The sequence below is a fragment of the Ciconia boyciana genome, chromosome 1 (genome assembly GCF_034638445.1).
Source record: "Ciconia boyciana chromosome 1, ASM3463844v1, whole genome shotgun sequence".
Classification (NCBI taxonomy): domain Eukaryota; kingdom Metazoa; phylum Chordata; class Aves; order Ciconiiformes; family Ciconiidae; genus Ciconia; species Ciconia boyciana.
The window spans coordinates 190,340,270-190,364,622 of record NC_132934.1 but is presented as its reverse complement, the minus strand read 5'-3'; the positions used below and the strand labels follow the sequence as shown (position 1 = coordinate 190,364,622).

The window sequence follows — 24,353 nt, the reverse complement described above, 5'->3', positions numbered from 1 at the left end:
TGGGGATGGGGTTCTGATGCTTGTGCCATGAGTTTCTGAATCTTGTACTAAAACACTGTATCCCAACTTTTGTCAGGATGCGGAAAAAAGCATTTTTCTAGATGCTTTTAACCTCATTCAGTGTTCTTCAGGAATGTCCATTCTATGCTGTGTTCATTTAAAAAAAAAAAAGTAAAATAAAAGGTAGTAAAGGTAGTACTACTACCTTTTCTGGCAATAATATTTGTTTGGTCACTGAGTGGGTATTTCTGCTTTCTACGTGTTCTGTCAGTTTTGAAACAGCCTCTCAACTTGATTTCCTTCTCCCAGCATTTTGCTGCTTGCTTGTTACCTTACTATCTCAGCTGGATTATATCTGAGTCTGGGACCAGACTGAGCTTCAATTTTTTTCTTAAGTTTTTGACTTCAGGACAGGGAAATAAAGTTGTGCTTCAAAAATAACATATATCACAAAGTTTTCTTGTGGGATGCTTTCTTTCAGATGGCCTACATACTCAGCAACAATCAAGCTGACTTTAGCCTTGATGAAGAAGTTAAGGAGAAGCTGTTGGCCCATATTCTTAAACATTTAGGTGGCAATCTGTTCAGTTTTTCCTCAAATGTTTACATGCTTACTATCCTTGCTGTATTTGTGGTGCTAATGATTCCTAGACAGCTCTAAGTTTCCAATAGTGTGTACAAAGTAATAAGGTAGTGGAGGACTTGCTCACTCTTATTTTTGCGAAAGTGATATTGTTTAAAACAATGTTTTAATAAATACATATAATGTAGCCTTTAATTTCATTGAAGGAAAGCTCATCATAGGAGGAACAGAAGACAGTGTATTTGTCTAGTGTTTATTATGAAGGATTTGTAACTCTTCCTATAAAGAGTACTGAACCTGTAAATGAAAACAATATTAACATTATTTCAGTTTGGGACCACATTTTCAAAGTGTAGTACAGTTTAAATACATAAATTAAGCACGGAACTAGCAGATTTGTGACCATTCATTGCTTGTATGGAAAAATCAACTGCAACTGCATGCTTGCCTTAGGATAATTTGAACATTGCTGTCTTAAAAACAAAGAGGCCTTTCCAAATAGTTGGTAACCCAAACCAGAAATTTGCCAAAACCTGGAACTTACCCAGACCATTGGCTAAAGAATCACTTTTGAACTGAGCAAAACAGAGCCTAAATTCATTCCTTTGCATTGATACTGCAGTTACAGAAGAGATTATTACAATCCCTTGAATGAAATCATTGCCTCAGATTAATTGAATTTGTGGTTCAGTTGTTTGTATTGCTGTTACCTTGCCTGTCCTTCAAAGGGAACATGTTCAAACCTGAAATTCAGATTAAAAAACCCAAACTTTTTCAATTACTTCAATTACTTCAATTACTATGCTATTTTAAGTCTTGGAAAATGTATTTCTGCTATTACTAGAAGACTGATACCATGAAGACTTTTGGTCTACATAAAGATTCATTGTGAACTTTATGGGGATAGTAAGTTTTAAGTATATCTTGCGAGGTTAATAAAATGTATTAAAAACAGATCTGGTTTACCCTTTCCCCTTTTCATACCTGAATAACTTCAGTCACTAAATCTGAACAAACAAAATGGCTGAATGTTGTCACGGTTTTCACTTTTTGCATTAGAAAGCTTAAATTACAGAAATGTACTTCTGATTTTGAGTTGATTGGAAGGTATATATTTTCTTATGCTTCATATAAAAATCCTGTTTTACAGTCTGATTTCCTTCCTATTTATATGATTTATCATATACTGTAAACTGAGCAATTTTATTCACTGAAATGTTTGTTCTTAATCATGAAGAGTCCGTGGCTCAGGTTTCATAGATCAGCTTTTAGTGCCTTTTTTTTTAAATTCTGTATTTGCCAAGTAAAAATACTTTTATTTATTGAATGGTAATGATTGCCAAAGCATATTTAAAAGAAAACCCCCACCAAGGTAGTGCTTTTCTCTTTACAAATATGTGTTTGCGTTTTGGTCAAAATGTAAGATACAGGTTTTTAAAGCAGAGTGTTACATACCCAGGTTTTCACCGACTAAGAGAACAGAATATGTTGCTTGGAAGCAGATAAGGAAAATGATTCTCCTCGGTCTTCTTGCCAGGCCCCAGTGTTTTACTGAACCCTGTAAATGATTATATGTTCCCTGGAAATCTAAATGGATGTGACCCCAGTTATGAGAGAAACCTGGTGGTTGGAAGGATTTTTAGGAAAATACTTAAGGTGCAAATTTACTGCATTGCTAAGAATGGTCAGAGTTGTTGGAGGTGGCCTGATGCTTTGGAGGAGCAAACACTTGCTAAATGGTGCATAATGCAGTTCTTCTTTGTTATTGCCAATGAGCTATATGGTGTTTTCCTTTGGCAGAGATTCTGGAGTGACTTACGCGACTGGACATCTGAAATGAGACATATAGTCTAATACTGAAGCCAAAGGAGCACTGTGATGCTTTACTTTTTCAGACATGCTCTGCGGTTTTGTTTGTTTCTTTTGGGGGCTGGGGGAGTTCCTTCACAAGAAAAAGAGCTATCAGTTGCAAAAGAAACATGCATTTTTTGGCAGTTCCTTGCAAAAGTGAAGATACAAGTTAGGCTTTTTGCAGAGCTAAGTTACCTGATTACATACAGTGAGTATCCATGGCTTTTGATAACCTAAATGTCTCATAAGGATACTAAGTAGTGAAGAGTCCAGATGTGTAAAACTATCTCCTAAAAGGTGTTGATATTCAAGTTATGAGCGAAGAGAAACTTTCTTCTGCATATTCTGAGCTGTAGCTGGGCAAAAGATTGTTGGTCTTCAGAATTTCTGAGCTGTCCCCCTAGAAACTGCTGAGGTAGAATTAATACAGGGAATTTCAGGCCGTGGAGTCCTGGTGCCTACAGGCAGAAGTCTGTTTGCCGTGTGCCATCTGTGTAGGCATGAACAAGTTTCATTTATAGGGAAACATTTCTATTTGAACTTCTTCAGGTATTACTCCAGCTGATCCAGCCCATTTGTAATTTGAATCACCCTGTGGAGGTCGGTCCCTAATCCTGGGGCATTAAAGATGTATAAGATCTTTCTAGTGCCTATAATTATGGTAGAAATCTTTTTGAGCACATGCTGCATATACATAGGAGAGGTTAATCTGGCTTCCCTGACTTCTATGACTATCATGCATTCTTTTTAAAGAAATTATCTGTATTCTTTATGCTTTTAAAAACCCTAAACCCAATGTTTCCATGGTTGTTGAAATTTCCTGGACTGAAGAATGGCATGCTATTTACAAAGAACTTGTTATTGATTTCAATGCTACTTGTGAAGAATTCTGCTACTGAAACGCAGAGCATGCGTACCTGTATTAGCTTGTCTCAGGAAAAATGTGAAAGGTCTGTCTGCTTTGAAAATAGGCGTTCGAGATCTTTTTAGTAATACCATTGCTGTAATGCAACGAAGAAAACATTAGTAAAATGTGTCCATTTTCTTTCCATCTTCTGTACAGTGCCGTCAAGCTCTGATGTTTAGTACCTTGAGTTTTGAGTTGCTCCCCTACTTTAAGAATAAAACAATAATTTTATCCAACAGTGAAATCAGTCTGGGTGAACGAACAAGTGAAGTGTTGTGAGACTACATGCAGGTGATTCGTGTGTATTTCGTTGCTGAAGTGAGTCTGGCTTTGGATTTCAAAGGTAATGTAATTTGTGTTATCACAGCCCTGACTGCTGAAATCATACCATGCTACTGCCTAACCCGTTAGCCAATTCCTAGCTATGCTGTTCTGGTAAAAAAGATAAGCAAGGCACAAATGTAGTCCCTTTTCTAAATGGGAGACAAACAGCAGAGAAATATCTATGTCAAGGTGAAATTTCTCTGTCAGAGCTCTCAACAAAACCTAAGTATCCTCAATCTCAATTTATGACTGTCTTTCCCCTCTCTAGTTGTGGGTTAATTATTAAAGAGTCATTAAGAATTATGATGGCTCAGCTATTATTAAAACACATCTTGTTTAAATAAATTCTTCCTTGTAGCTATATAATATTAAGAATGCATTGTCAAAAAACCCCAATACTAAAACCCCCAGATTTGGATTATTTTTTAATGAGCAGTTAAAACAATGGAATTCAATTGAAAATTCAAGTAAGACTCAGTAAAACTACTTTGAGTGGCACTATTTCAGTGCTCCTAAAAAAAGTGCCTACTTTAGCTTTCAAGCCACTGTGTGACTAGATCCAGAGCTTTTAAAGTAAACGATAAACATAATTATACCTTTTAAAATCAGCTTCTTAGCTTGGTTTGACTGGAGTTAAGGGAAGTTTTGGCATTGGTTTCAATGGGATGAAGGTTTGATGTCTGATTGCTATTACCCTTAGTTTTTGGTATGTAATTGAAGCCACCTAAAAGCTTTTATTTTGTGTGAGAATTACCAGAAAAATTACTAGAAATACCAATGCCCCAGTAGAGATGAAAATTGTCATAAAATTTAAAGCTGTACAGCTCTGCAGAAAGGTTAACTTAGTTATGACAAATTTTCACTGTGAACCCACATATGTACAGCATGTGTCTTATTCAAAGTTGTTGCTAGAGGAATACTACACCAAACCAGGTGCTCGGGTTCCTTTTAGCATCATGAACCATGGGATGTCTGCAGCGCAATTCACAGAGCAGCCCAGCATCGTGGGCACCTCAGTGAGATGCACTGCGGTGCTCTCCCTACATGCCTCTTGGATTTCTTTCTGAAAGAAAGGAGGGCAAGCAGGAGAAATGGGAGAGACCCAGATCTTGCCCTGGTCTGCAGTCAAGGACCACCAGCGTTTGCAATGTGGGTGTGGAGCACATCTAGAGCACATCTATGGAGCACATTCCCAGGAAGCAGCAAGGCGAGATGTGGTTAACGATCACCCTTCTGCTGTGCTGATGTTTGAACAGCTTGAGGACGCATTCAGCTTCGGAAGAGAAGCAAGTGGCAGTAATGCCTATGTAATCAATGCAGGGGTCTAGGGCTGCTGCCGCCTTTCATGCTGACTTGTAGCATCTCTGGAGCACCTGAGGCTTCCAAAAGGGAAACAAAAAAGCACGGGCCTTCTTTGATAAAGCTCATGTGACAAAAAGAAAAATGGGGATTGCACAGCTCAATAATTTTAGTTCCGCTGTTTTATGTAAGTTGTGATGGAGGATTTCTGTTGAGGTGTCATTCAGCTTATGAAGGTCATTTATTGACACTCTAGTCCATAGCTGAGATTTTACTCTGAATCTCCCGGCTCAGCCAGCCCCCAGCTGGATCACTTGGAAATGATCTGTTAGCAGAAACTACTGCACATGAAGGTCACACCTCAAAGTACATAAGAAACAAGCTTATCTTCATGAAGACAAAACTTTCCCATCATGACCTTCAATGACCTTCAAAGAGATAATCTTCAAGAAATAAACCCTATAATGGTTCAGGAGCTATGGACAAAACATTAGTAATTCTTTTCATTCTTTACTTTTATGACCTGAGCAAACAGATTTGACCAACAGAAAAAGTAGTATTTTATTTTCTTAAACTGGACTTTCCTTGGGCTGGTAAAGCTGGTTTTCACTTGAGTCTTTATATGTTGGTCTAAGATCAAACATGGAAAGGGAAGAGTTTTAAGAGTTCTTATGAACAATTACAAAGGTAAAATGGAAGTGTGTTAAATACAAAAGTTTAAAGTAAGTTTAGGCATACACTTAAATGCTACCATGCTTTTTTTTTTTTAATGAAAGATTAGTAGTTGTTTCTGTAGTGATAATCTTCAGAAGTTAAAAGTAAAGTTTGTATATTTGATTTACCTGTAGCTCCTGATGCCTTCGTGCCATCTTCTGTTACTTCTATCTCTGCTTTGTGAATAGCTTCTGAAATATAAAGACTACCTTGCTCTGCAAAATACCCCAGAAATGAGTATTAATAGTTATTTTCTGAATTCCATTGTGAACACCATTTTTTTCTTCTTAATTCAGAATGCTTTTACCTTTTTTCTGCAGAATCTAAGGATGACAACTGTTAGGTATTTCACCTGGGCAACTAATTCAATGACAGCATACTGAATTCAATACATGTCCCATTATTAGCTTTTTTCCTGTTGCAAATTCCTTCCATTTGTTCCTTCACCTCATCATGTTCAGAAAGACAGCACAGTATAAACCTGCATTTCAGTTGCTTTTTCTGTGTCTGGCTTCCACGTTAGGAGATCCTCAGTTCTAATTTTGACTCAGCTCCTGAGTTTTCATACATGTGCCTAATATGGATGAGCATAGACAGTCTGGACATCTAAGCTAGCTTGATATTAAGGACTTTTTAGCTCAGCAGGTAGCTGAGACAGTATGACTACATGGCTTTTGGACCAGTGTGACCTTATGTGCAGGCAACTTGGAGAGTAAGCTAAAACATTCCCCTGTATCTTGAATGTATCTGCTGGAACATGTCCTTTTTCAGAGTGCAGCTTGCTTGATGGCCCAGGTGCCTCTGACTTCAACATGAAACGTGGATCCTGCTTTCAGGCAAGCAGTGAAGTTCTTAGGAAAGAATCACTACTGTGAATGCAAAGTTGGAATATTTTTCTGCTTAAAGGCATTTCTGCTATTGACTTCTCATAATTCAGATCTGCTTGCTAATCTGGGGGAGAAGGGATGACAAGATTTTGACTGTTTTTGTATCGGTGTAAACCTGGAAGAGCTGTGAGGTGTCCTCGCATTTCTGTTGACGGAGCCAGCTGCAATCTGGCCCATTTCCACTGGTGCCCAGTGGTGGGAGTTGGGCTCAGGCTACAGAAGAGCATTGCTTTGACACAGTATAGGAACATCTTTAAAGTGAGATAACACATGAGGAAGGTGACATTAAGTTACTTTAGTCTAGGGAAGACAGCATGTCTCAGATCTCTCTGTTGCTGTCAGAGGGAGGCAGGTCCCTTGCCAGCATGGGTAGGAATGCACACATTTGACTGCCTCTTTGACCACCATTGTGAATACCCTCTTCTCCCTCATTTCTACCCATGTTTACCTGTTTTTTCATCTTTATGACTGTTTTCTCACTGTATGGACAACAGTGGACTGAACGCTGAATGGGAATTACTAGTTTGAGAGGTCTCCCAGATTGTGGTGGAAAGCAAGGTTACATGGTGAGAGCAGAAACTAATTAACACAGTGGGGACAGTGAATGAATAGTGGATCAAGGAACAGTTGGAAGGGAAACTGCAGAAAAACTGCTCTTCAGGAAGAAGCCATGGGACTGTGACATAAAATGGAGCTTGGAAAAAAATTAATTTCAGAAAGATGCCAAGGAGAGTTACAAGTCTGCTTCTCCCCTGCGGAGGGCAGAAAGCAGGGAAGGTTGTGAGGTTTTTTCTTTCTTGTCTGGATATAAGTATCGAGTCTGACATATAGGTGAAAACAGGGAAATACTAAAAGAACATTTTATGTGTTTCTGTCTGAATTTTGTCCAGTCAAAAATCTGGGATGGAAACAAGCAAGACAAAACTGAGGAGAGGCAGAATCTTTTTAATTAGATAACAAAAACCTAATGTATTTTGGAGGAAAAAAATTAGAAGCTTTCAGGCATAAAGAAGCTATTCCAGGTCTGAAATGAAGTAACACATTTGTTTGCTAAATGTGACCTGAGAGTAAATATTCTGAAGATTATGGCTGCTTCTTCATATGGAAGAGGAACTGAAAACTTACCTGTTCTTTTTCCAGCTGTATCTATTGGTTAAATAAAAGATAAACCTTCCTTATAAACTCTGCCTCACGTAACTCTTAGACTACCATAGCTATAATCCTACTATTGCGATACATAACTGAGTAGTGTAAGAGTAGAACTGAGAAAGGGCCTCAATATATCCTTTAATCCATAACTCTGCCACAGGGAGGATCAAATACTTCTATAAGCCTTACCCTGTGTGATGTGAAGCAGAAAGCCACCAAGTTGCATAGGAAAGAAGCTGCTAAATGAGATTGTTTATGATGGAGTTCATTTCCTCAAAGTATTTATCTATCTTATTTAAATAGATGTTAACTTCATAAAATGTATCCTTGTGCACTTTATCACTATATTAACATTTGTTTGCAATAAAAAAAAGCAGCAGGCTTTAACAAATAAGTGGGCATAACAGATTATTTTTAACGTGCATCTCTTTGCAGTCTGAGATATGTACTGCAATAAAAAAATGCTATGTTCAGTTTTAAAAGGGGTATAAAAACCCCATAAGTAATGTGTCTTCTGAGGTTCATCCCAGAAAAGCAACTTTTCTGTAAAAGCAGGTTTGTCTAAATTGGAGGAATTTCTTGTTGTCATACCTCCATTTATTTACTCACACAAAGAAGAATTGCATGAACTCTCTGCATCTCTAGGAGCCGCTACCACTCTGAGTCTTTGCCATGAGCAGAAATGACTAAGTTGAAATAATTTGTGTTGCTGAAAGTAGTAAAAAAAAAAAAAGATAATTTGGATTATTTTAGTACTTAATATTAAATAGGGATAAAAATTTTCCAAGCAGTGGCATAATTTCAGACTTCCAAAACCAAGACAGTTTACAATAGTAACACTAGTATTTTAGCAAAGGCAAAGTATAATTTAGTCCACTGGTCACTGGATTAGCAAGAAAACATAGCATGGGCATATGCCAATATTGTTTGCAGTGCCAGGAGTTGGAATACCGACTTGTTGGACCAGGATCCCTAACTGTTAAATGACTATTTAAAAACACAAATAGGAATGCAAGTTTTGCTAAAGTATTCTAAATTTCTGAATAAATAACCAGTTTCCAGAGCTACGCTGTCTTCACAGTTTTAATCTTAAAGAAAGAAGGGGCAGAAAAAAGAAAAATAAAATAAAGCAAGACCAAAACCAACCCTGTCCCTTTCAGATTCCTCTTTCCTACAAAACAACAGCTCAAAATACAATTGCCAATAATAAAGTAGAACGGTTGAGTGTGAACTGTATTTTACAATTTCACAAAGGGAGAAGTACAATCAATTCAGAAGGCCCAGGTCTACTGAATCATTAAAATGTAAGAGTCTACAACTATTTGGTCAGTGATCATTTTTTATTCAGTCAAGCCTCTTACCTGAAATACCTTTAAAATTAGCAGTGATGGGATCAAATGCGTCTCTAATTCCCAAGGCAGAAAAAACTGTCTTTAGGTCAAAAAGGCTTTGAATACAGAACCTGAAATTAATATGATAGATTTTATTCAAATGTGGGATTCATAGTTTCATAGAGCTAAAAGGTGGAACAGATGCAGTGTATTTCAAGCCTTTGCATTTCATCCATCTATTTCTGTATGAGCCAAATGCCTTCTGTCTGATTACGTGTACTTTGCAGAAAAGCGACCCATCTTCACCTGAAGACGTTAACAGAATGAATCTCTTGCCTCCATCTATTGCAATCAGACCACCTCTCAGTCTTCTTGACGTGTGAACTCTGCATTTCCCCAGGTGTCCTCTTTTTAACAATCTTTTTGGCTGTAGCAAAGGGCATTTTGAAACATTTGCAAAAGATTAGCTTGGAGAAAACGAATGTTAATGTACAAATTGTTTTCCAGCGCTTTGTTAAGGTAAGGAATGTATTGTAAGAGATGTGTAACGTAGCCCTTCCATGCTGATCGATACAATAGGTACAGCCACAAAAGGCCCTCCTGCACCTGATTCCTCCTGCTATGCAATTTTGTTTGAATAGATGATAGAAAATACCTCCAGGACGTGTGCATTTGCTAGCAACAGTGAGTGACTAATGTGGAAAACGGATGGCTGAAACTTGCTTTGTGCACAGAAAGATGGGTATGAGTGGTGGTGGGCCCCAAGGTCTTTGTAGAGTACTTCTGTAGTATACTAGCAAGTTGTAAAAATAAGCTATTGCATTTTTTTAAAAGGTTCTGTATTTACTCTTCTTTAAGCAAAGAGAAAAATGGAATGTGGGAAAGGGTGAGGAACATTTGTCTCTTTTTAGATCTTTAAAGATCTAAAAAGAGAGCAAACAAATTTTAAGTAAAAGCTGTAGGATCAGCTGAAATACTTGGTTTTTCACAGAATCGTATAGGTTGGAAAAGACCTTTAAGATCATCGAGTCCAACCGTAAACCTAACAATGCCAAGACCACCACTATACCATGTCCCTAAGCACCTCATCCAAACATCTTTTAAATACTTCCAGGGATGGCGACTCAACCGCTTCCCTGGGCAGCCTGTTCCAATGCTTGATAACCCTTTCAGTGAAGTAAAATTTCCTAATATCCAGTCTAAACCTCCCCTGGCGCAACTTGAGACCACTTTTTAGAACAGTACAGAGCATACCAGAAAGTTTTGGCTTTACCAGCTCACCTCTTCATGGCTTAAGAAAGGGTTAGAGCTTTTCTGATCATGTGATGAATAACAAAACTGAAAGTATCTCATTTGATTTTGTCTCACACATTGCTTGCGTGAGCACTATCACACAGAATTCTAACCAACGGCTTCTAGTGAAGCTGTCTTGCAGTATTAATATTGCTTACCTAGGTAGAAAAATGTCCATCTTCATTCTCTTTAAGCTGTTGGCCCAGAGGGTTATGGTTTTGGCAGAAAGGTGAGACTCAATCTGGGACAAAGATGTTCTTTTGTGGCTGGGAAGCATTAGGAACATGCTGAGTTTCTCCCCCAGGTAGGGTAACTCAACCACACTGAAAGCCTCCAGAGCTGCAGTCTGGAATTGGCCTGTAGGTGGGCAAATACAGATCTTATTTCATCATTCAAGTGGGGAAAAAACCTCAAAACCCACAACCCAACCCTGGGTCAGCAGATGGCTCAGAACAGCAGTGATGGGATATAAGGGGCTGTCTGTAGCGCATGGGCTCTTGCAGCCAGCTCAGGTTGCTCTTAACTCACAACAGTGGCTCATCTGAACAGAGCTGATTGTGCGAGATATATATATATATGTGTGTGTGTGTGTGTGTGTATATATATATATTTATATATATGTGTGTGTGTATATATTTATATTTATATTGGCAGAGAAATGCCAATGACAGTAATAGTACCTGAAGCACTGTCTCAACACAGCATGGATATTTTATTACTTTCTCATATAGTAGCTGTCCTCCTTCCTTAGAGTTTAAAAAACATTACTGAGGCAATGACAGTAATTTTATGGTGACTGTTCCTGCAATGCTTGTTCTTTGAATAAACTTACAATTTTCTAATATCTTTCACTAAAAATTCACTGCCGATAGAAATGACAAAAACAAAATGAAGAGTGTCGTATTTAGTTAACTGCAACCTACTTGCCTCATGTTTCCATCTTTACTACCTTTAAAAATCAGTTTTAACCTTATTTCAAGAAACAAATAGTTACATTAAACAATAAAGTACTTAGGCTTATGCTTATTTAAGCACCAAATTTCTTATTTTTGAAAATCTAGGCCTAAAACATACCAAAATCAGATGAAGGTTATAAAAACTAGTCTCAAAAGTAAAAGCTGGTGGGCTTCTGAAATTGTAATTAGTTATGCAACAATTTGTAGAAGACATTTAAAAGTACCGTTTTAATTCCATATTTAAATAAAAAATTAGTCCAGGCATTTCTAATGGACTCTGTTATACAGTAGAAGAGATTCAATTATCACAATTTTACTTTCTTATTTTTTCATCTGTTAATCCAATAAATAGCGTTTCAGAAACACTCAGCAATAGTCAGCAGGCCAGGAGTTAAATACAAGTTGCAAGCAAATGACTTATCACTGCCATTGCTGTAGGTCATCCAAAATATTCCCTCTTCACCCAGCTGTAGTAGTTGTATCTTCAAGGGTAATTACTCACACTTATTCAGTTAGGGGTTGTAAATAACAGAATATAGGTAGCTCATGTTCACGATACCTAAATATTTGCCAATAAATAAGTAGCTATAGGATTTCTCAAATGTTTAGTGTACAACATTTGTTAGTTTTGCAGGTCTGGATTAGATAGGATTCATTAAGTGTTGATTACTCTGCTAGATTAAATTTTAGACTCTTGGATTAGCCCTCCTGCCATGCAACGTGGACAGGGAATTGCGCTGTTAAAACCACCTCCCAGCACGTGGATCACTTTGCCAAGAAAAGACCTTCTGGTTTGCAACGTGCAAGCAGGGAAGATTTACGTTTGTGGTGCACTGGTCAGGAATGGTTTGTGGTCATCAGTGCCCAATTTGTGGGCATGCTAATATTCTGAAGTCAGCATGTTGTGCACGAAGGTTATACAGTCCTTATTTGTTAATTGGAACGAAAATCAAAGACTTGAGATTATTGAGTCAGAACATTTAGCGTTCCTAACCTGAACTGATTTTGAGCATTCCATAAAGATTATATATATGCTAAAACAGTATTCAAATATAGTTAACAAATTGCTTGGTAAAATGAATATATATATGTAAAATAGCTGCAGTGTTTAAAAGGCATCTGTAAACAGTAATGTTGACATTTTCTTAGAGCAGTGTTAATTGTCCCCAGGCTGATTTGTTCTGCATGGCCACGTTAAAAGGATAAACAATGTTGTAAATGTTGAGATCGATAACAGGCCACAACTAATCTTTCTTGCTCTGTGTTTTGGATCCTGAAGGTAGACAGCTGCTATCATTTAATAATGAAGGAAAGTTATCTCCTGCCTCTGTTTTCCTGTAGTAAACCTGTCTTTTCTATGAATTTCAAACTGATTTGTTAGAAATGTTCCTATAATTTCTAGTGACAAAGTCTGAATTGGCCCTATCAAATCTGACAATCAGCAAATTTTAAATGATCCTTCTCATTTCAACTTTTCCTCAGAAGTCTCTCCAGCTGCAGAGAGCTCACATATTTCAGACTGGATGGAAAGGTAATCCCAGTATTTTTGTTAACTTTCCTTTTCTGGGCAAATATTTAATGCTCCAGCTACCTACTTAAGGACGATAGGATGGCGTTCTTGTGTTTAGGCAAATGGTGAGACAAGCACAACTAATGATTTCACATCAAGTTTGCAAGGACTCAGGAGCAAATGTATGATCAGTCAATGCAGCTGCTGAATTTCTGGTCACTGGTCTTTACCTGAGCTCTCCACTTGTACAAGCACTGGCAGTCCCCTGCCTTCCATCATTTTAGACCTCTCATTTCTTTAGCTCACTCTGCTAAAAGAGAAAGTTCAGAGAAAAGGTCTGTTCCTGAGCTAACAGCTGTATGTTAGTCCCAAGAAACCTGTTTGTTTACCTGAATAGCTGTGAAGCAACGAAGGGTGAGGCTATTCCAGATATCACAAGCAGCAAAGTCCCTGCAGTGAGCTGGTGATACAAAATCACCTAGGGCTGAAAGATCACGAGGTCATGTAGTAGTTTAAGTTGCTCAACAATGAGGTTGATAAGGTGTAGGGTTTTGGAAAGGGAAACTCTGCACTCCTCAGTAAAGTCAATTAACTTATAAAAGATTCAAATGTCAAGAGGATGGGAGTGCTCCAAGTCAGAGGTGTGAATGCACTCGGGAGCTGGCAGTCCCAGCAGGAGGAGGAAGCATGGTAGACACACCAGGATGTCCTGGAAGAAGAAACACCACAAAAAAAGACATAACAGTAAGAACAAACTTGCAAAGAGTGGAAAAAGTGATTCCTTAGCCAGGTGAACTATGGTTCAGAGATAAAAAGGCATAGAAATAATGAGCTGCCAACTGCCTGCTTGATGTGACTGTTGCACAGAAGAGAATATTTTAGCCATATAAACAAGAGAAAAAGGAAGAAAGAATGGTGCTGCTGAACACTGTGAATTAAGGTTTTTTTTAGATTCATCCCAATTATTTGCTGGAACTGATGGGAAAGAAATAATCTGATGATATAGCAAAGGATAATGGTGAGGTTCGTAATGGAAATGAGGAAAGAACAGGACATATTACAACACCAGAGACAGAAACAAAGTTTACACTACTCGAGAGAGACAAGTAATAATCTGGGGCCTGGATGATCACCACCCCAGAATATGAAAAGAACTTGGATGTGGAACTGCAAATGGGTCAGCAAAGATTTTTAATAGACTGTAGATTCATTGTTTCCCATGACTGGAAAACAGGAGTATGTTTATAAAGAACAAGAAAGTAATCTGGGAAATTTTAGGTCTTTGTTTGAGAAGTTTTAGAACATACTCTGGAGAAAAGAATAATCAAGTCACAGAGGGAAACAGAAAGTGAGACAAATTGCAATATCAAGTAGACCCTAGCAAACAAATCTATACGCTTTTTTGACTTGATAACTAATTTGATAAAAAGGCATAGATCCAGCCATCTAGTTTTAAGTAAAATGTTAAACATAGTTTCACTGTGGCACTATTTACAGGTAGAAGTGATGGCAATTAGAGCAAGAAACGAAAGGCAGCAAGCAGCCACTTGAAGGGGAAACTACAATGAGCTAAGTTAAAGGAGGGGCTCCCAGGTTGAAAAGAGGCTACCAGTGGCTTTCCAAAGTATTGCCAACACTCAAGACTTTCATCAAAGTCAAACAGTGAGGTTGCCATGATGATTGGAGTGGTGGAAATCAAATGATGATTCAAAAACACAAAAAAAGGTATGTACCTGTAGAGATTTCCCTCCCCTTGATTTACCTAGGACTCATCAGCTGGAAAAAAAATGGAGAAAGAAAAAAGGCCCACGTGGGGTCAACCTTGAGTAACCACCCGGAGCTGATTCTGCGGTGCACTACGCAAGGTATTTTTAGCAAGTCATAGAAATACTAAGAGCATTTTATCAAGCACGTATATGGCCTCATTAAAGGTATTATGTACATTCTTGGTCACTTATTTTCAAGAAAGATTGATTTAAATTGGAAAAGTGCAGAAAAGGACTAGTAGAGAATTGGAGTATCTGGTTTTTGAATAGTTTATAAGAGCCTGGCATCTTCAGCTTAGCTAACAGGGAATTGAGAGGCAGCTTGGTGACTTGCAAATACATTTGGGAGTAAATATCAAAGCTGAAGAGAAACTCTTTAACTTAAAGGATAAAGCTGGCACAATGCTAAGAGATATAAATCGGTCTTTAAAAAATTTAGACTTGGAATTAGGAAGGTTTTTACCCAAGTGCTGCTCTGAAATTTAGGGTAGAAGGGAAAGGAGCATTTTATATTTTGAAAGAGATTGTAGAGCTAAATGGCAGAATTTCTGGTGGTAGAAAATTAAGCCTACAGCACAAGTCCTTCTGTCAGCAACCCACATACTCCAAGCCTTTGAAAGAAGCATACACTGTATTCATATATTATGCAAATAAAAGTTTGACCTATGTTTATACTGTTTTAAGCCCATGCTGAGATCATCCATTGATTGGGTATAAGGGCCATAAAAATTTCTCTCCGCTTTGTTGCAGAGTTTGGCCCTGAAGATTTGCAGTTTTACCCTAAAGCCTTGGAGAAAGGCTGTGACCAGAGACAGGAGGGATGGCTGTGCAGTGCTGGTGCTCCTGGTGATGCTATCCTCTCTCTGGTGCTCACACACTCAAGGGACAACAGTGATTAGGCTGAGGGGCCAGGAAATTGCTTACCCACCCCACAAATCTAATTGGTAGGGGCTTGATACTGTTTTAGTCTTAACTGCCCCTCTGTCATGGGGTCAGATGTGCTTCCCATGGTCCTCCCTTCCTAGGTAGCTTTATTTAACAAGCTCCATGCTATTGCAAAGGACTTCATATACTGTGGTACCCTCAGTCTCTCCTGTTCCCTTCTCCTGGCATGTTATCTTGGTGCCTTTCGGTTGTTTGCTACAGCTGACAAGTTTGTTATGGAGTGCTGGGAGGTGTTGGTCTGTGAGGGATGGGGCATGGACAGTAGATATTTTGGGAACCATTTTGAACCCAGGATCTGTTTCCTGATTGCCTGGGATTGTAAGGAGTCAGTTTGGTCACCCAGGTGGGTCTCTTCATTTGATGGGATTTCTTCTGAGACTTCTCCATGCTGTGAAAATAACACATCTTAGTGCAGTGGCTGTGGAAATTAAATAAATAAAACTGTTCCATGTTGTACAATAGACTAAATCTGGATCAAGGACCGTTACCGTAGTTAACTTCAGCTGTGTGATGCATTGTGGGCACGTTCAGGGTTGAGCCCTCTGCCGTGGTAAAAGGCAACATCTGGGTATCCATAAAGGAAAACTTCTTTTGCCACATGCTTTTGAAGTACATGGTGCTCACCAGGGAGACCTGGCTGAGCGGTGACCCAGCGCTCTCCAATGGTATGCCATGCACGTCCCCATCTGCAAGGAAAAGAGGCGGGGAGGGGGACACATGCCATCCTACCTGCCCAGGCCTAAAGGCCAGGTCTGTATGAGTGAATAAAGCAAGTCGGGACTGCTCTCTGGCCCTAAGGGCAAGAGGCACAACTCACAAGGCACTGTTAAACCCTCTACCTTCCCCTCCCCACCTGTACACGGACCACATTGGGGTTGCCCGTTGTTCCATCCTCTCCCCAGAACCAAGCTCAAGCTGATCAATGTTGAGGGCCAAAGTTGTGCCAGGACTATGCTACTCACTGGACAGCGTGGATGACAGCAGCCCAGTACTCAGCACCATGCCCTGGCCCTAACTGGTTTTCTAGCTTAAATGTGCCCACACGTATCTTGGAGTCGTTCATTGTTAGCACCAGAAATCCCTCATGAAATGTATTCGTGATTACAGACCGCTTTATGAAGTAACTAAGTCAACTGAAGCTCATATCCTCATTCTCCCCCTCTCCTATTTACTTGGCAGTTCAATTGATCCTGCTTTGGGTATCTCAAAGATTTTTGAAAGTGTGATCCACTTTTAATTCATCGATATGCATGTGAGCACCACAATATAAACTCCCATTTTAGTACCTGCTTCTAGAGCAATACTTTTCTATCATGAAGCTGGATCACTTATTACAGTTCATTCGAGAAGGATAGAATTATTTTTTTTCAATAGTAGCTTTAATGTGTGTGTTTAACATCACCTTACATGTTGATGGCCAAATTAATACTCATGTAACTTAAGTTGATAGGGCAAATCAGGGATTGATTTGCTCTACTGCTTCTAAGGACTTGCTTTTTCAATTATTTTTTCGTTGACACAGAATTTAATTTCATTACTTTTCTTGCTTGTGTGGAAAGTAAATTCTTTTAATTTCCCATTTTGACTTTTTAAACTCAGAGTCTGACTGCTGAGCTTACGGCCCTGCGTGTTCCCCACAGCAGCATGAAAGCATTCAATGCAGCGAACTCGGTCCCTGGGAAATTTGGCTGCTTCTCATTAAAACTGAAAACATTGCAAAGGATTGCCATTTTAAAAATTAGAGGAACAAGGCCAAGTGGTTACCAGCTTGATACGGCAAACTTATACTCACAGATTCAGACCTATTCCAGCTCTTCGTCACATTAGAAATGAGCATCAGCACAAGAATTCGATTTCCTAGCTCTCAGCCTTGGTTTGGACAACATGGAGTGTGGCAAAAAACTTTATACTTGGTTAAGTGCAATTTCTCTCATTACTCTTATTTTACATTTTATTCATGTGCAATCATTCTCATGGGTTGTTACGTTACCTCCAAGGTTCCTGGTGATCCATTGCTGTATTTGGGCTGCGGTTCTGTTGGGGTCAGTAAAGTTGGTTTGCTGCAGGGTGGTGTTTGCCCAGCGCGCAGCACGTGCAGTGAAATGGGGCGAGAGCTGCATGCCGGCATCCACAAAGAAGGAACATGCCAGCTGAACCACTGTGCCTTGGCTGGAGTCGGTCGCTCCTTCGTACACCGTGTGCAAGAAATCCTGCACACTTTGATCTGCTAGGCAAGAGAGAGGGAAAAACTGCCATTATCATGTTGAGGCTAAGGACAGCAGAGATTGCACCAGAGCTCTGCAGCTCTCAACTCCAGTGCTGACACTGGTGTCCTCTGAAAGTTAAAGCACTATAACAACTGAAGCACCTATAACAACTGAAGCACCCTTGACTTTACGGGGTATTACTGTCAAGCACTGCTGTCAAGGACGGTGAGGCACTGGGCACAGGAAAGCACTCTTCATGTTGCTGTAGAAATCACTCTAGTGCAGATATGTCAAGTGACTGATTCCACATCAGGCTCACACCTCTATGCAAACACAGGTCTCACAGTTCATAAGGTACATTATTTTTTCTTGGGCACTCTCCAAGTTCCCATTAGTGAGATCTAGCACCTCTGGCCGTGACTGGCTGAGTTGCCAATGCCGCAGTACCGCTGTCTCCTTCTCCTGCCATTATCGATGCCACCCATCCCAGGAAAGGCATCTCCCTGACTGCCCCAGGTCTGTCTCTGCTACCCTTAGCCCTTATGTGTTGTTTTGTTTCTTGAAGGATGGTACCCCAAACTGGCCCAGTATTGCAGATGAGCCCTGGCAATGCTAAATAGAGCTGATAGGTTGCTTCATGTGTGTTACAAGAGACTCTTCTTTTTATACAACCTACAACAGTGTCTGCTTTTTTTTGAAGTACAATTATATTTCCCATTCAATATTAATTTTTTTAATTCCTAAGAACCCTCAGATCCTTTCCTAAAAACACTATTCTTTGGCTCATTGTTCCCCAGTTTGAACGGCTGATTATTCCTTCTAAATGTAGAATTTTGCACTTGTTCTAATTCAATTGTGTCCTATTTACTTCACACATTTCTTCAGTTTTCCAGGATCCTTTTAAATTCTGTTCTGGTCTTCCAAAATGCTTGTAGCAATTACGAGCTCAGTGTCATTCAAAAATTCAGTAATATATTCTGATGAAAATAGTTGAATAGTGCCCCAGTCTCCTGTTCCTGAGGAGCTCGTGGTAGTTCAACAGTGGTGGCTTCTGTGATGGATACAGGGTTGAGGTGTGGGCCCAACAGGAACATGAGTCCTGCAAACTTAGAGGATCTTGTGTTTTTAGGTCCCATCCCTGGAAACATTCAAGGTCAGGTTGGATGGGGCTCTGAGCAACCTGATCGAGTTAAAGATGTCCCTGCTCTTGCAGGGGGGTTGGACTAGATGACCTGTAAAGGTCCATTCCAATACAAAGCATTCTATGATTCTATGATTTTTAAAATCACAAAGTTTCCAGTAGGCTCCCTTGAAGGGTGATTTAGCAGCCATTTCTGGCTGTCTTTATTTTGCTTGCTGTCACGGTTTGTGATGGGATGGTTCAGGCCGAGGTGACCTCCTGAGGCCTGGGACTTGCACCCAGTCTGAACGATGTTGACAGGCTCTGTGTCAAATCTCCTCAAACCTCCTGTGTTTGTGGTTCAGCCCCTTTCCCATATCCCTTGTTGTGCTTTGGAGGAGGCTTGCCTATGCCCAGCCAATAAAAGTCTTGTTGAGATTGTTCCTTGCCTTTAAGATGTTCTCAGCACTCCTTCTATAAATAAGTATTCCATAAGGACTGGGAAATGTCTGGAGGACTGCTCTTCTTCAGCAAAACATCAGTGCCTCTTGGCTCTACGGGACCACCAGGACCTTTCTGGTTTTCCCAAGTGTCCCAATTTCTGCGTGAAATCTCAGCAGCTCAGTGTTGTGTATGAATTGCTGGCCACTGTCTTCAAGGGGGGTCAGTATTGTGCCCCTTGCTTCTCCAGGTTCCTGTTCCACTGGCATTCCATGGGCATGGGCATTCCAGGTTCCATGGGCATGGCTGGGCTCACCATTATGGGCTGACTGGAAATCTTCGTTTTGACTCAAGGGAGACCTCAGGCAAAGGGAGGAATCACCCAGTGTCTCCAGATGCCTGTGGGCGTAGGCAGTGCTGGAGAGGAGTCAGGCTGGGCTGCCGCCTGGGACACGGGCGGTTTGGGGTGGCTAACCGGGGAAGTCCATCCTGCCTGGACCAACCGATCCCAGGCTGAGCGTTAGGCAGGATCTCCGTGAACCTCCAGCTGCCAGCCAGGTGTCATCAGGAAACTTTTACTACATTGGTTCAGATTCTTGGTGGGGTAAAGGGAGATTTTCACGTCTACCGATTTCTACCACCTGAGAATCCAGTGCACATTTTCTGACCTAACAGTGCTCCTTTAATAACCTGCAGGAAGACTAATCACCTGTGGGAAGTTTGGTATTAAAATTCAGATCTATTACTCTTTAAGGGATAAAATATTGAACTCCTTGAACAGATGTCAAGAAAACTCACATGGTCTGAGGTGTAAAGTGCTTTTCTCGTGTGTTTTGCATTAGTGCAGAAGCATTTGGCAAGCTCTCTGGAGGATGTGAGAAATCAAAGATGGTAAATTAGAAGCAGATGTTAACGTGAGGTGTGGTATCCTGAGCTTGTAATTTCAGTCATATCAAAGTGCTTAGCTAACCAAAGTCCTGAATTCTTACTCGGAAAACAGTTCAACATTGCTTTCAAATACTCTAGCATGGATAAAATAAAACAGCAAGAAGAAAGCATTTTAAAGCATGTCATTTGTCTGTGCTGTCTAGAGAGACATCCCTTTATACATTGTTTTTCTTAGTACTAGAAAAAAGGTGAACAAATCTTCCAAACATTAAAAGAAGATTACAAATGCATGTAAGAGCGGATTCTCTGTGAATAGTGAATGAACCATCAATGTTTTCATTGTTTTCAGCCTGCTAAGGTTTTAACCACATCCTTCATCATTGTTTCAGACTGACCAACAGAAACAGTAATGCAAACATCTCATGGAAGAAAGGAATTTTATCAGATATGCATATATACGTCATTTGGTTTTACTCATCTGATAGGAAATTTGATCTAAGTATTTGATTTATTTATTTGATTTAAACCATTTGAGGAAGTGGCTTCCTCCTCTGTCACTGGAAATGTGCTGTTATAACCAATAGCAATAGATCTCATCCTACTTTATTTTCACATTCATGCATTACTATTACTGAAAGCCAAAGCTCGTGTGGCTTGTGCCACAGACAACTCAAACGGAGATAAAATGTCTGCTTGATATGATGTGCCACACAGGAAGAAGTGAGGCAGTGCAAAAGAGCTAGCAGGTCATTAACAACCTCTGCACTTCTCTTTGTTACATTTTGTGTGGAGATCTGTGCCTGAATTTCACTGTGCAATATTATTCTGAAGGTTCTTTCTTAATAACTGAGCCCCTAATGACCAGAAGTGTCAAGCAAGGTATAATCCTTGTATGAATTAATGTCGTTTAAAATTACCCTACTGCATTTACAGAACCAGGAATCTTATAGGCAAGACTTTATTATATCAGCTGCTCATAATATAACTGCACTGTCCTTGTGTCAGTACATGCAGCTGTGTCAGCCAGAGTATATATCAGCCAGAGTTAGCTCTTACTGCTGTGTTGGTTTTGAATATCAGTGCTATACAGAACAGTAATGGTGACTCAGGCAGGTTACAGCACAGGATGGGGAAATTGCTGTAGGTTTTATCTTTAGTCTTCATACGCTGAAAGCAAATTTTATGCTGAGAAATAGCGGTGTAATCTCTATACATAAGTCTTGTATGTAAGCTGCAAATTTTGAAGATGAGGCAGTCATCTGCTTTTCATAAACATTGTGCCCATAATGTAAAATAGTTTTTGACATGTGATGTGAGATGGTAGGATAATCCAGAGCTAAAATGAAAACAGCATCCTTAAATTCAGCTGACTTAATGCTGGATTTTAAGACATCTGCCTTTTCCATATCCCTTCCAGATTCCCAGTGAGTTTTATTTTAGCCTGCTTTCAGGGAAAGATGCAATTGCACCATCCATCTGTCCATGTATATCTCTCTTTGCCAGTCTCCTTATAACTTTTCATATTTTGGGCCAGATGTGATAACATTAGAAAAAGGTGCAAAGCTTTAAAGATAATTCAGTTTCTATAGGTTTCATAAAATTTGTTAATGGGATAGGAGAGAAAACCTAAGTGGGATAGGAGAGAAAATGGCACCTCCTTGCAGAAAATGGCACCTCCTGCCTGGCACCTCCTTGCAGAGGACACAGGGGAGGCCAGGACACAACAGACATGATGAACCTCTGGGAAACCGGGAGCAATTCTGCTGTTCATGGAAGTAGCTTTTCTAGATGTAGTTGTATTTCGGTGCAGTAAGAGAGTAAGTACTGATGAAGAAAACAGAGGAATAACATGCATATCAAATACTCCCTTGAGTTTCCGTTTCCCAGCTGATACCTGGCTATCAAAGATGGAGGAAACACGCCTAAACTACATCTTGTAATGAGACAGAAGACAGAAGTTTAGTATGATGTATGCAATTGCTGTCTCCTTAGTAAATCTGTTAATTTATTGCAAAATGTAAGACAAGAAGTATTTTTTTTAAGCAGTACATTACCATGAATGTTGTATCCTAGGGCATCCTGCAGCTCCGTAAAGGTATTTCCTTGAGCTCCAAACTGCAGCAGCTCCAAAGAAACAGCCACGCTTGCTGGAGAGACTACCAGATTGGTTCTGTTCTCTGCTTCGGATACATGCCGGTAGATATTGATGGCAAATTCAGTCTTCAGCTCTTTCAGCTCATCATAGGAGATGCAGTTTCCTTTGGTGAAGCAGCAAGTAGACAGGATAAATGCAGAGAAGAAAATGGGCAACATGAAAGTGAGTTGGGAACACTCTCCACCAGATAATCATACCTGCAATTAATAATACAGATATATTTAGAAAAGCAATAGGCTGAGCTGACAGAGGAACTTTCTCTTTCCATCAGTGTTAAGATATCACTTGCAATAGTAACGATCACTGTTAAAATACTTGTCCAGGTCTACCCAGTGGCTATTGTAAAAAAAAAAAAACCAAAAAAAAGATGTAGGGACATGCTGATGACTGTGTTGACTAACAAGAACTGAGTTTTCCAGAATGCTGTACCCGTGTAGGATGGTTGGCCATTACACTGCGTGAAGACACAGAACCCCTCAGTTAAAAAGTTAGCCACCTGCACGCATGATGGGACACCTTAGTGCGGTCTCTGTGCTGCTGAGCACCCACAGCTCCTTTCTGTCCCCAGCAGAAAGGGGGTCACATCCAACACCCAGAAGGAAGGCCACCCCTTGTGAGGTGCAGGTATCTAACTAGGGTCTCCAGGCTGGGGTTTAGATTCGAGTTTGCAAAAGGCTGGCTTCAAATTCCGCCTCCCCCCCTCCAGATATTCCTTCTATGAAATTTATCCCAGTGAAACAAGGTTGTATTTGCAAAAGGCTCCAGTGCTTGCAGCACAAAATCACTACTTCGGATTTTTATGGGAAATCAAGCATTGGTCAACGTTATATTAAGAGACACTTAGATTCATATTTAAAGGAATAATACTAAATTGACAGAATAGCTTTCTCTACAGAATTTCACCTTTTACATTGCATGCAAGTATATTTTAAAAAATACTGGACCTTCTTTCATTTCAGGATTTCCTACAAATCTTTCTCCATGCCCTTTGCTCTAGAGAGCACCACTAATGCCTCGTATTTACTCACAGTTAGTTCTGTTAAATTGTCTTGCCTTTCTGTGTCCTTCTGGGTGTCTGAATGGAAGCTGTCTATGTACGTCTTGTCTCCTTCTTTAATAGGTAGTGGAGTAAAGACTAAGTCATGAGACTGCATTTAAAGGGATAGTCAGTGATCAGAGTCTCTGTCGGCGATGTCTGTACCACTCTGTCCAAATTCCTGTAGGCTACAAGCTCTATGGAGAGCCAGGCAAAGCAGCATGCCACTGACCAGCAAATCCAAGGCAAGGAACAAAAAGGTACACATGGAGATACAGTCAGCAACTTCCTTGCAAGCCCTGCTCAAGCCTCATGAGACTTGTGACCTGCTGGTACCGAGCAAGGCATCTCCTATCTCTCTTCCCACCCCCCTCCTTCTTTTATATGAATTCCATTGATTCCTCTGCCACAAAGGGGAAGAGAAAGGGCTTTCTGTGTACCAGGCACACAGCTATTTTTTTCTTCCAATTTGAAACCTTATTCAGAAATCCCATGCAAATAAAATGTCTTTATTTGCCATTGTTTTTTTTAACGCCATCCCAAATAGCAAGATTTTAATTCACTCTTTAGTTTCCAGGAGCAAAGAAACAACAAAGCAGTGCACTTGAAGGAGATCAAATGAGGAAGGGGTCGCTTTGAATGAAGCAGAAACAGAAAAGCTGTGGTTGTGACTGCTTTAAAAGCACTTTCAGCTGTTCATGGCTTTCTTCATGTGACAGGATCAAATCCTGCCCATCATATTCACAGGTTCAGCCTCACAGCTTCACAGTGGCACCTGAGGCAAGTGATGTTTTGGCTTAAAAATGTGTGTAAAATGGCAGCTTACTGATCTTCATGGAGCTTGACATTATATATACACTTAGCTATTTTACAATGTATGTTCTTGTTGCAACTGGGAAAGAAAACACAGGGAAAAAGGTCATTAAAATCAAGTAATAGCGTTTATGTGCTACTGCTTTGTCCTTAGCAGGGAAGGAGCAGCCACGCAATT

At 39.9% G+C, this 24,353-nt stretch overlaps 1 protein-coding gene across 1 annotated transcript; it reads right to left on the bottom strand.

Moving 5' to 3' along the window:
• Positions 1-839: 839 nt before the first annotated feature.
• On the bottom strand, positions 840-23,380 carry SERPINE3 (serpin family E member 3). The gene is made up of 9 exons (XM_072854513.1): positions 23,355-23,380; positions 22,226-22,523; positions 17,506-17,739; positions 16,004-16,201; positions 10,497-10,695; positions 9,076-9,176; positions 5,807-5,893; positions 3,352-3,435; positions 840-880 (listed from the first exon to the last, which is right to left on the bottom strand). The coding sequence occupies exons 2-9, from the start codon at positions 22,482-22,484 to the stop codon at positions 840-842; spliced, it is 1,203 nt and encodes a 400-aa protein (XP_072710614.1). The 5' UTR covers positions 22,485-22,523; positions 23,355-23,380.
• Positions 23,381-24,353: the final 973 nt, after the last annotated feature.

Coding starts and splice junctions, on each gene's coding strand:
- SERPINE3 (XM_072854513.1), bottom strand. CDS start 22,484: ATGTTGCCCATTTTCTTCTCTGCATTTATCCTGTCTACTTGCTGCTTC. Junction 16,202..17,505: donor GATCACCAGGAACCTTGGAG/GTAACGTAACAA, acceptor TTTTCCTTGCAG/ATGGGGACGTGCATGGCATA. Junction 10,696..16,003: donor CACAGCTGAAGTTAACTACG/GTAACGGTCCTT, acceptor GCCCACCTACAG/GCCAATTCCAGACTGCAGCT.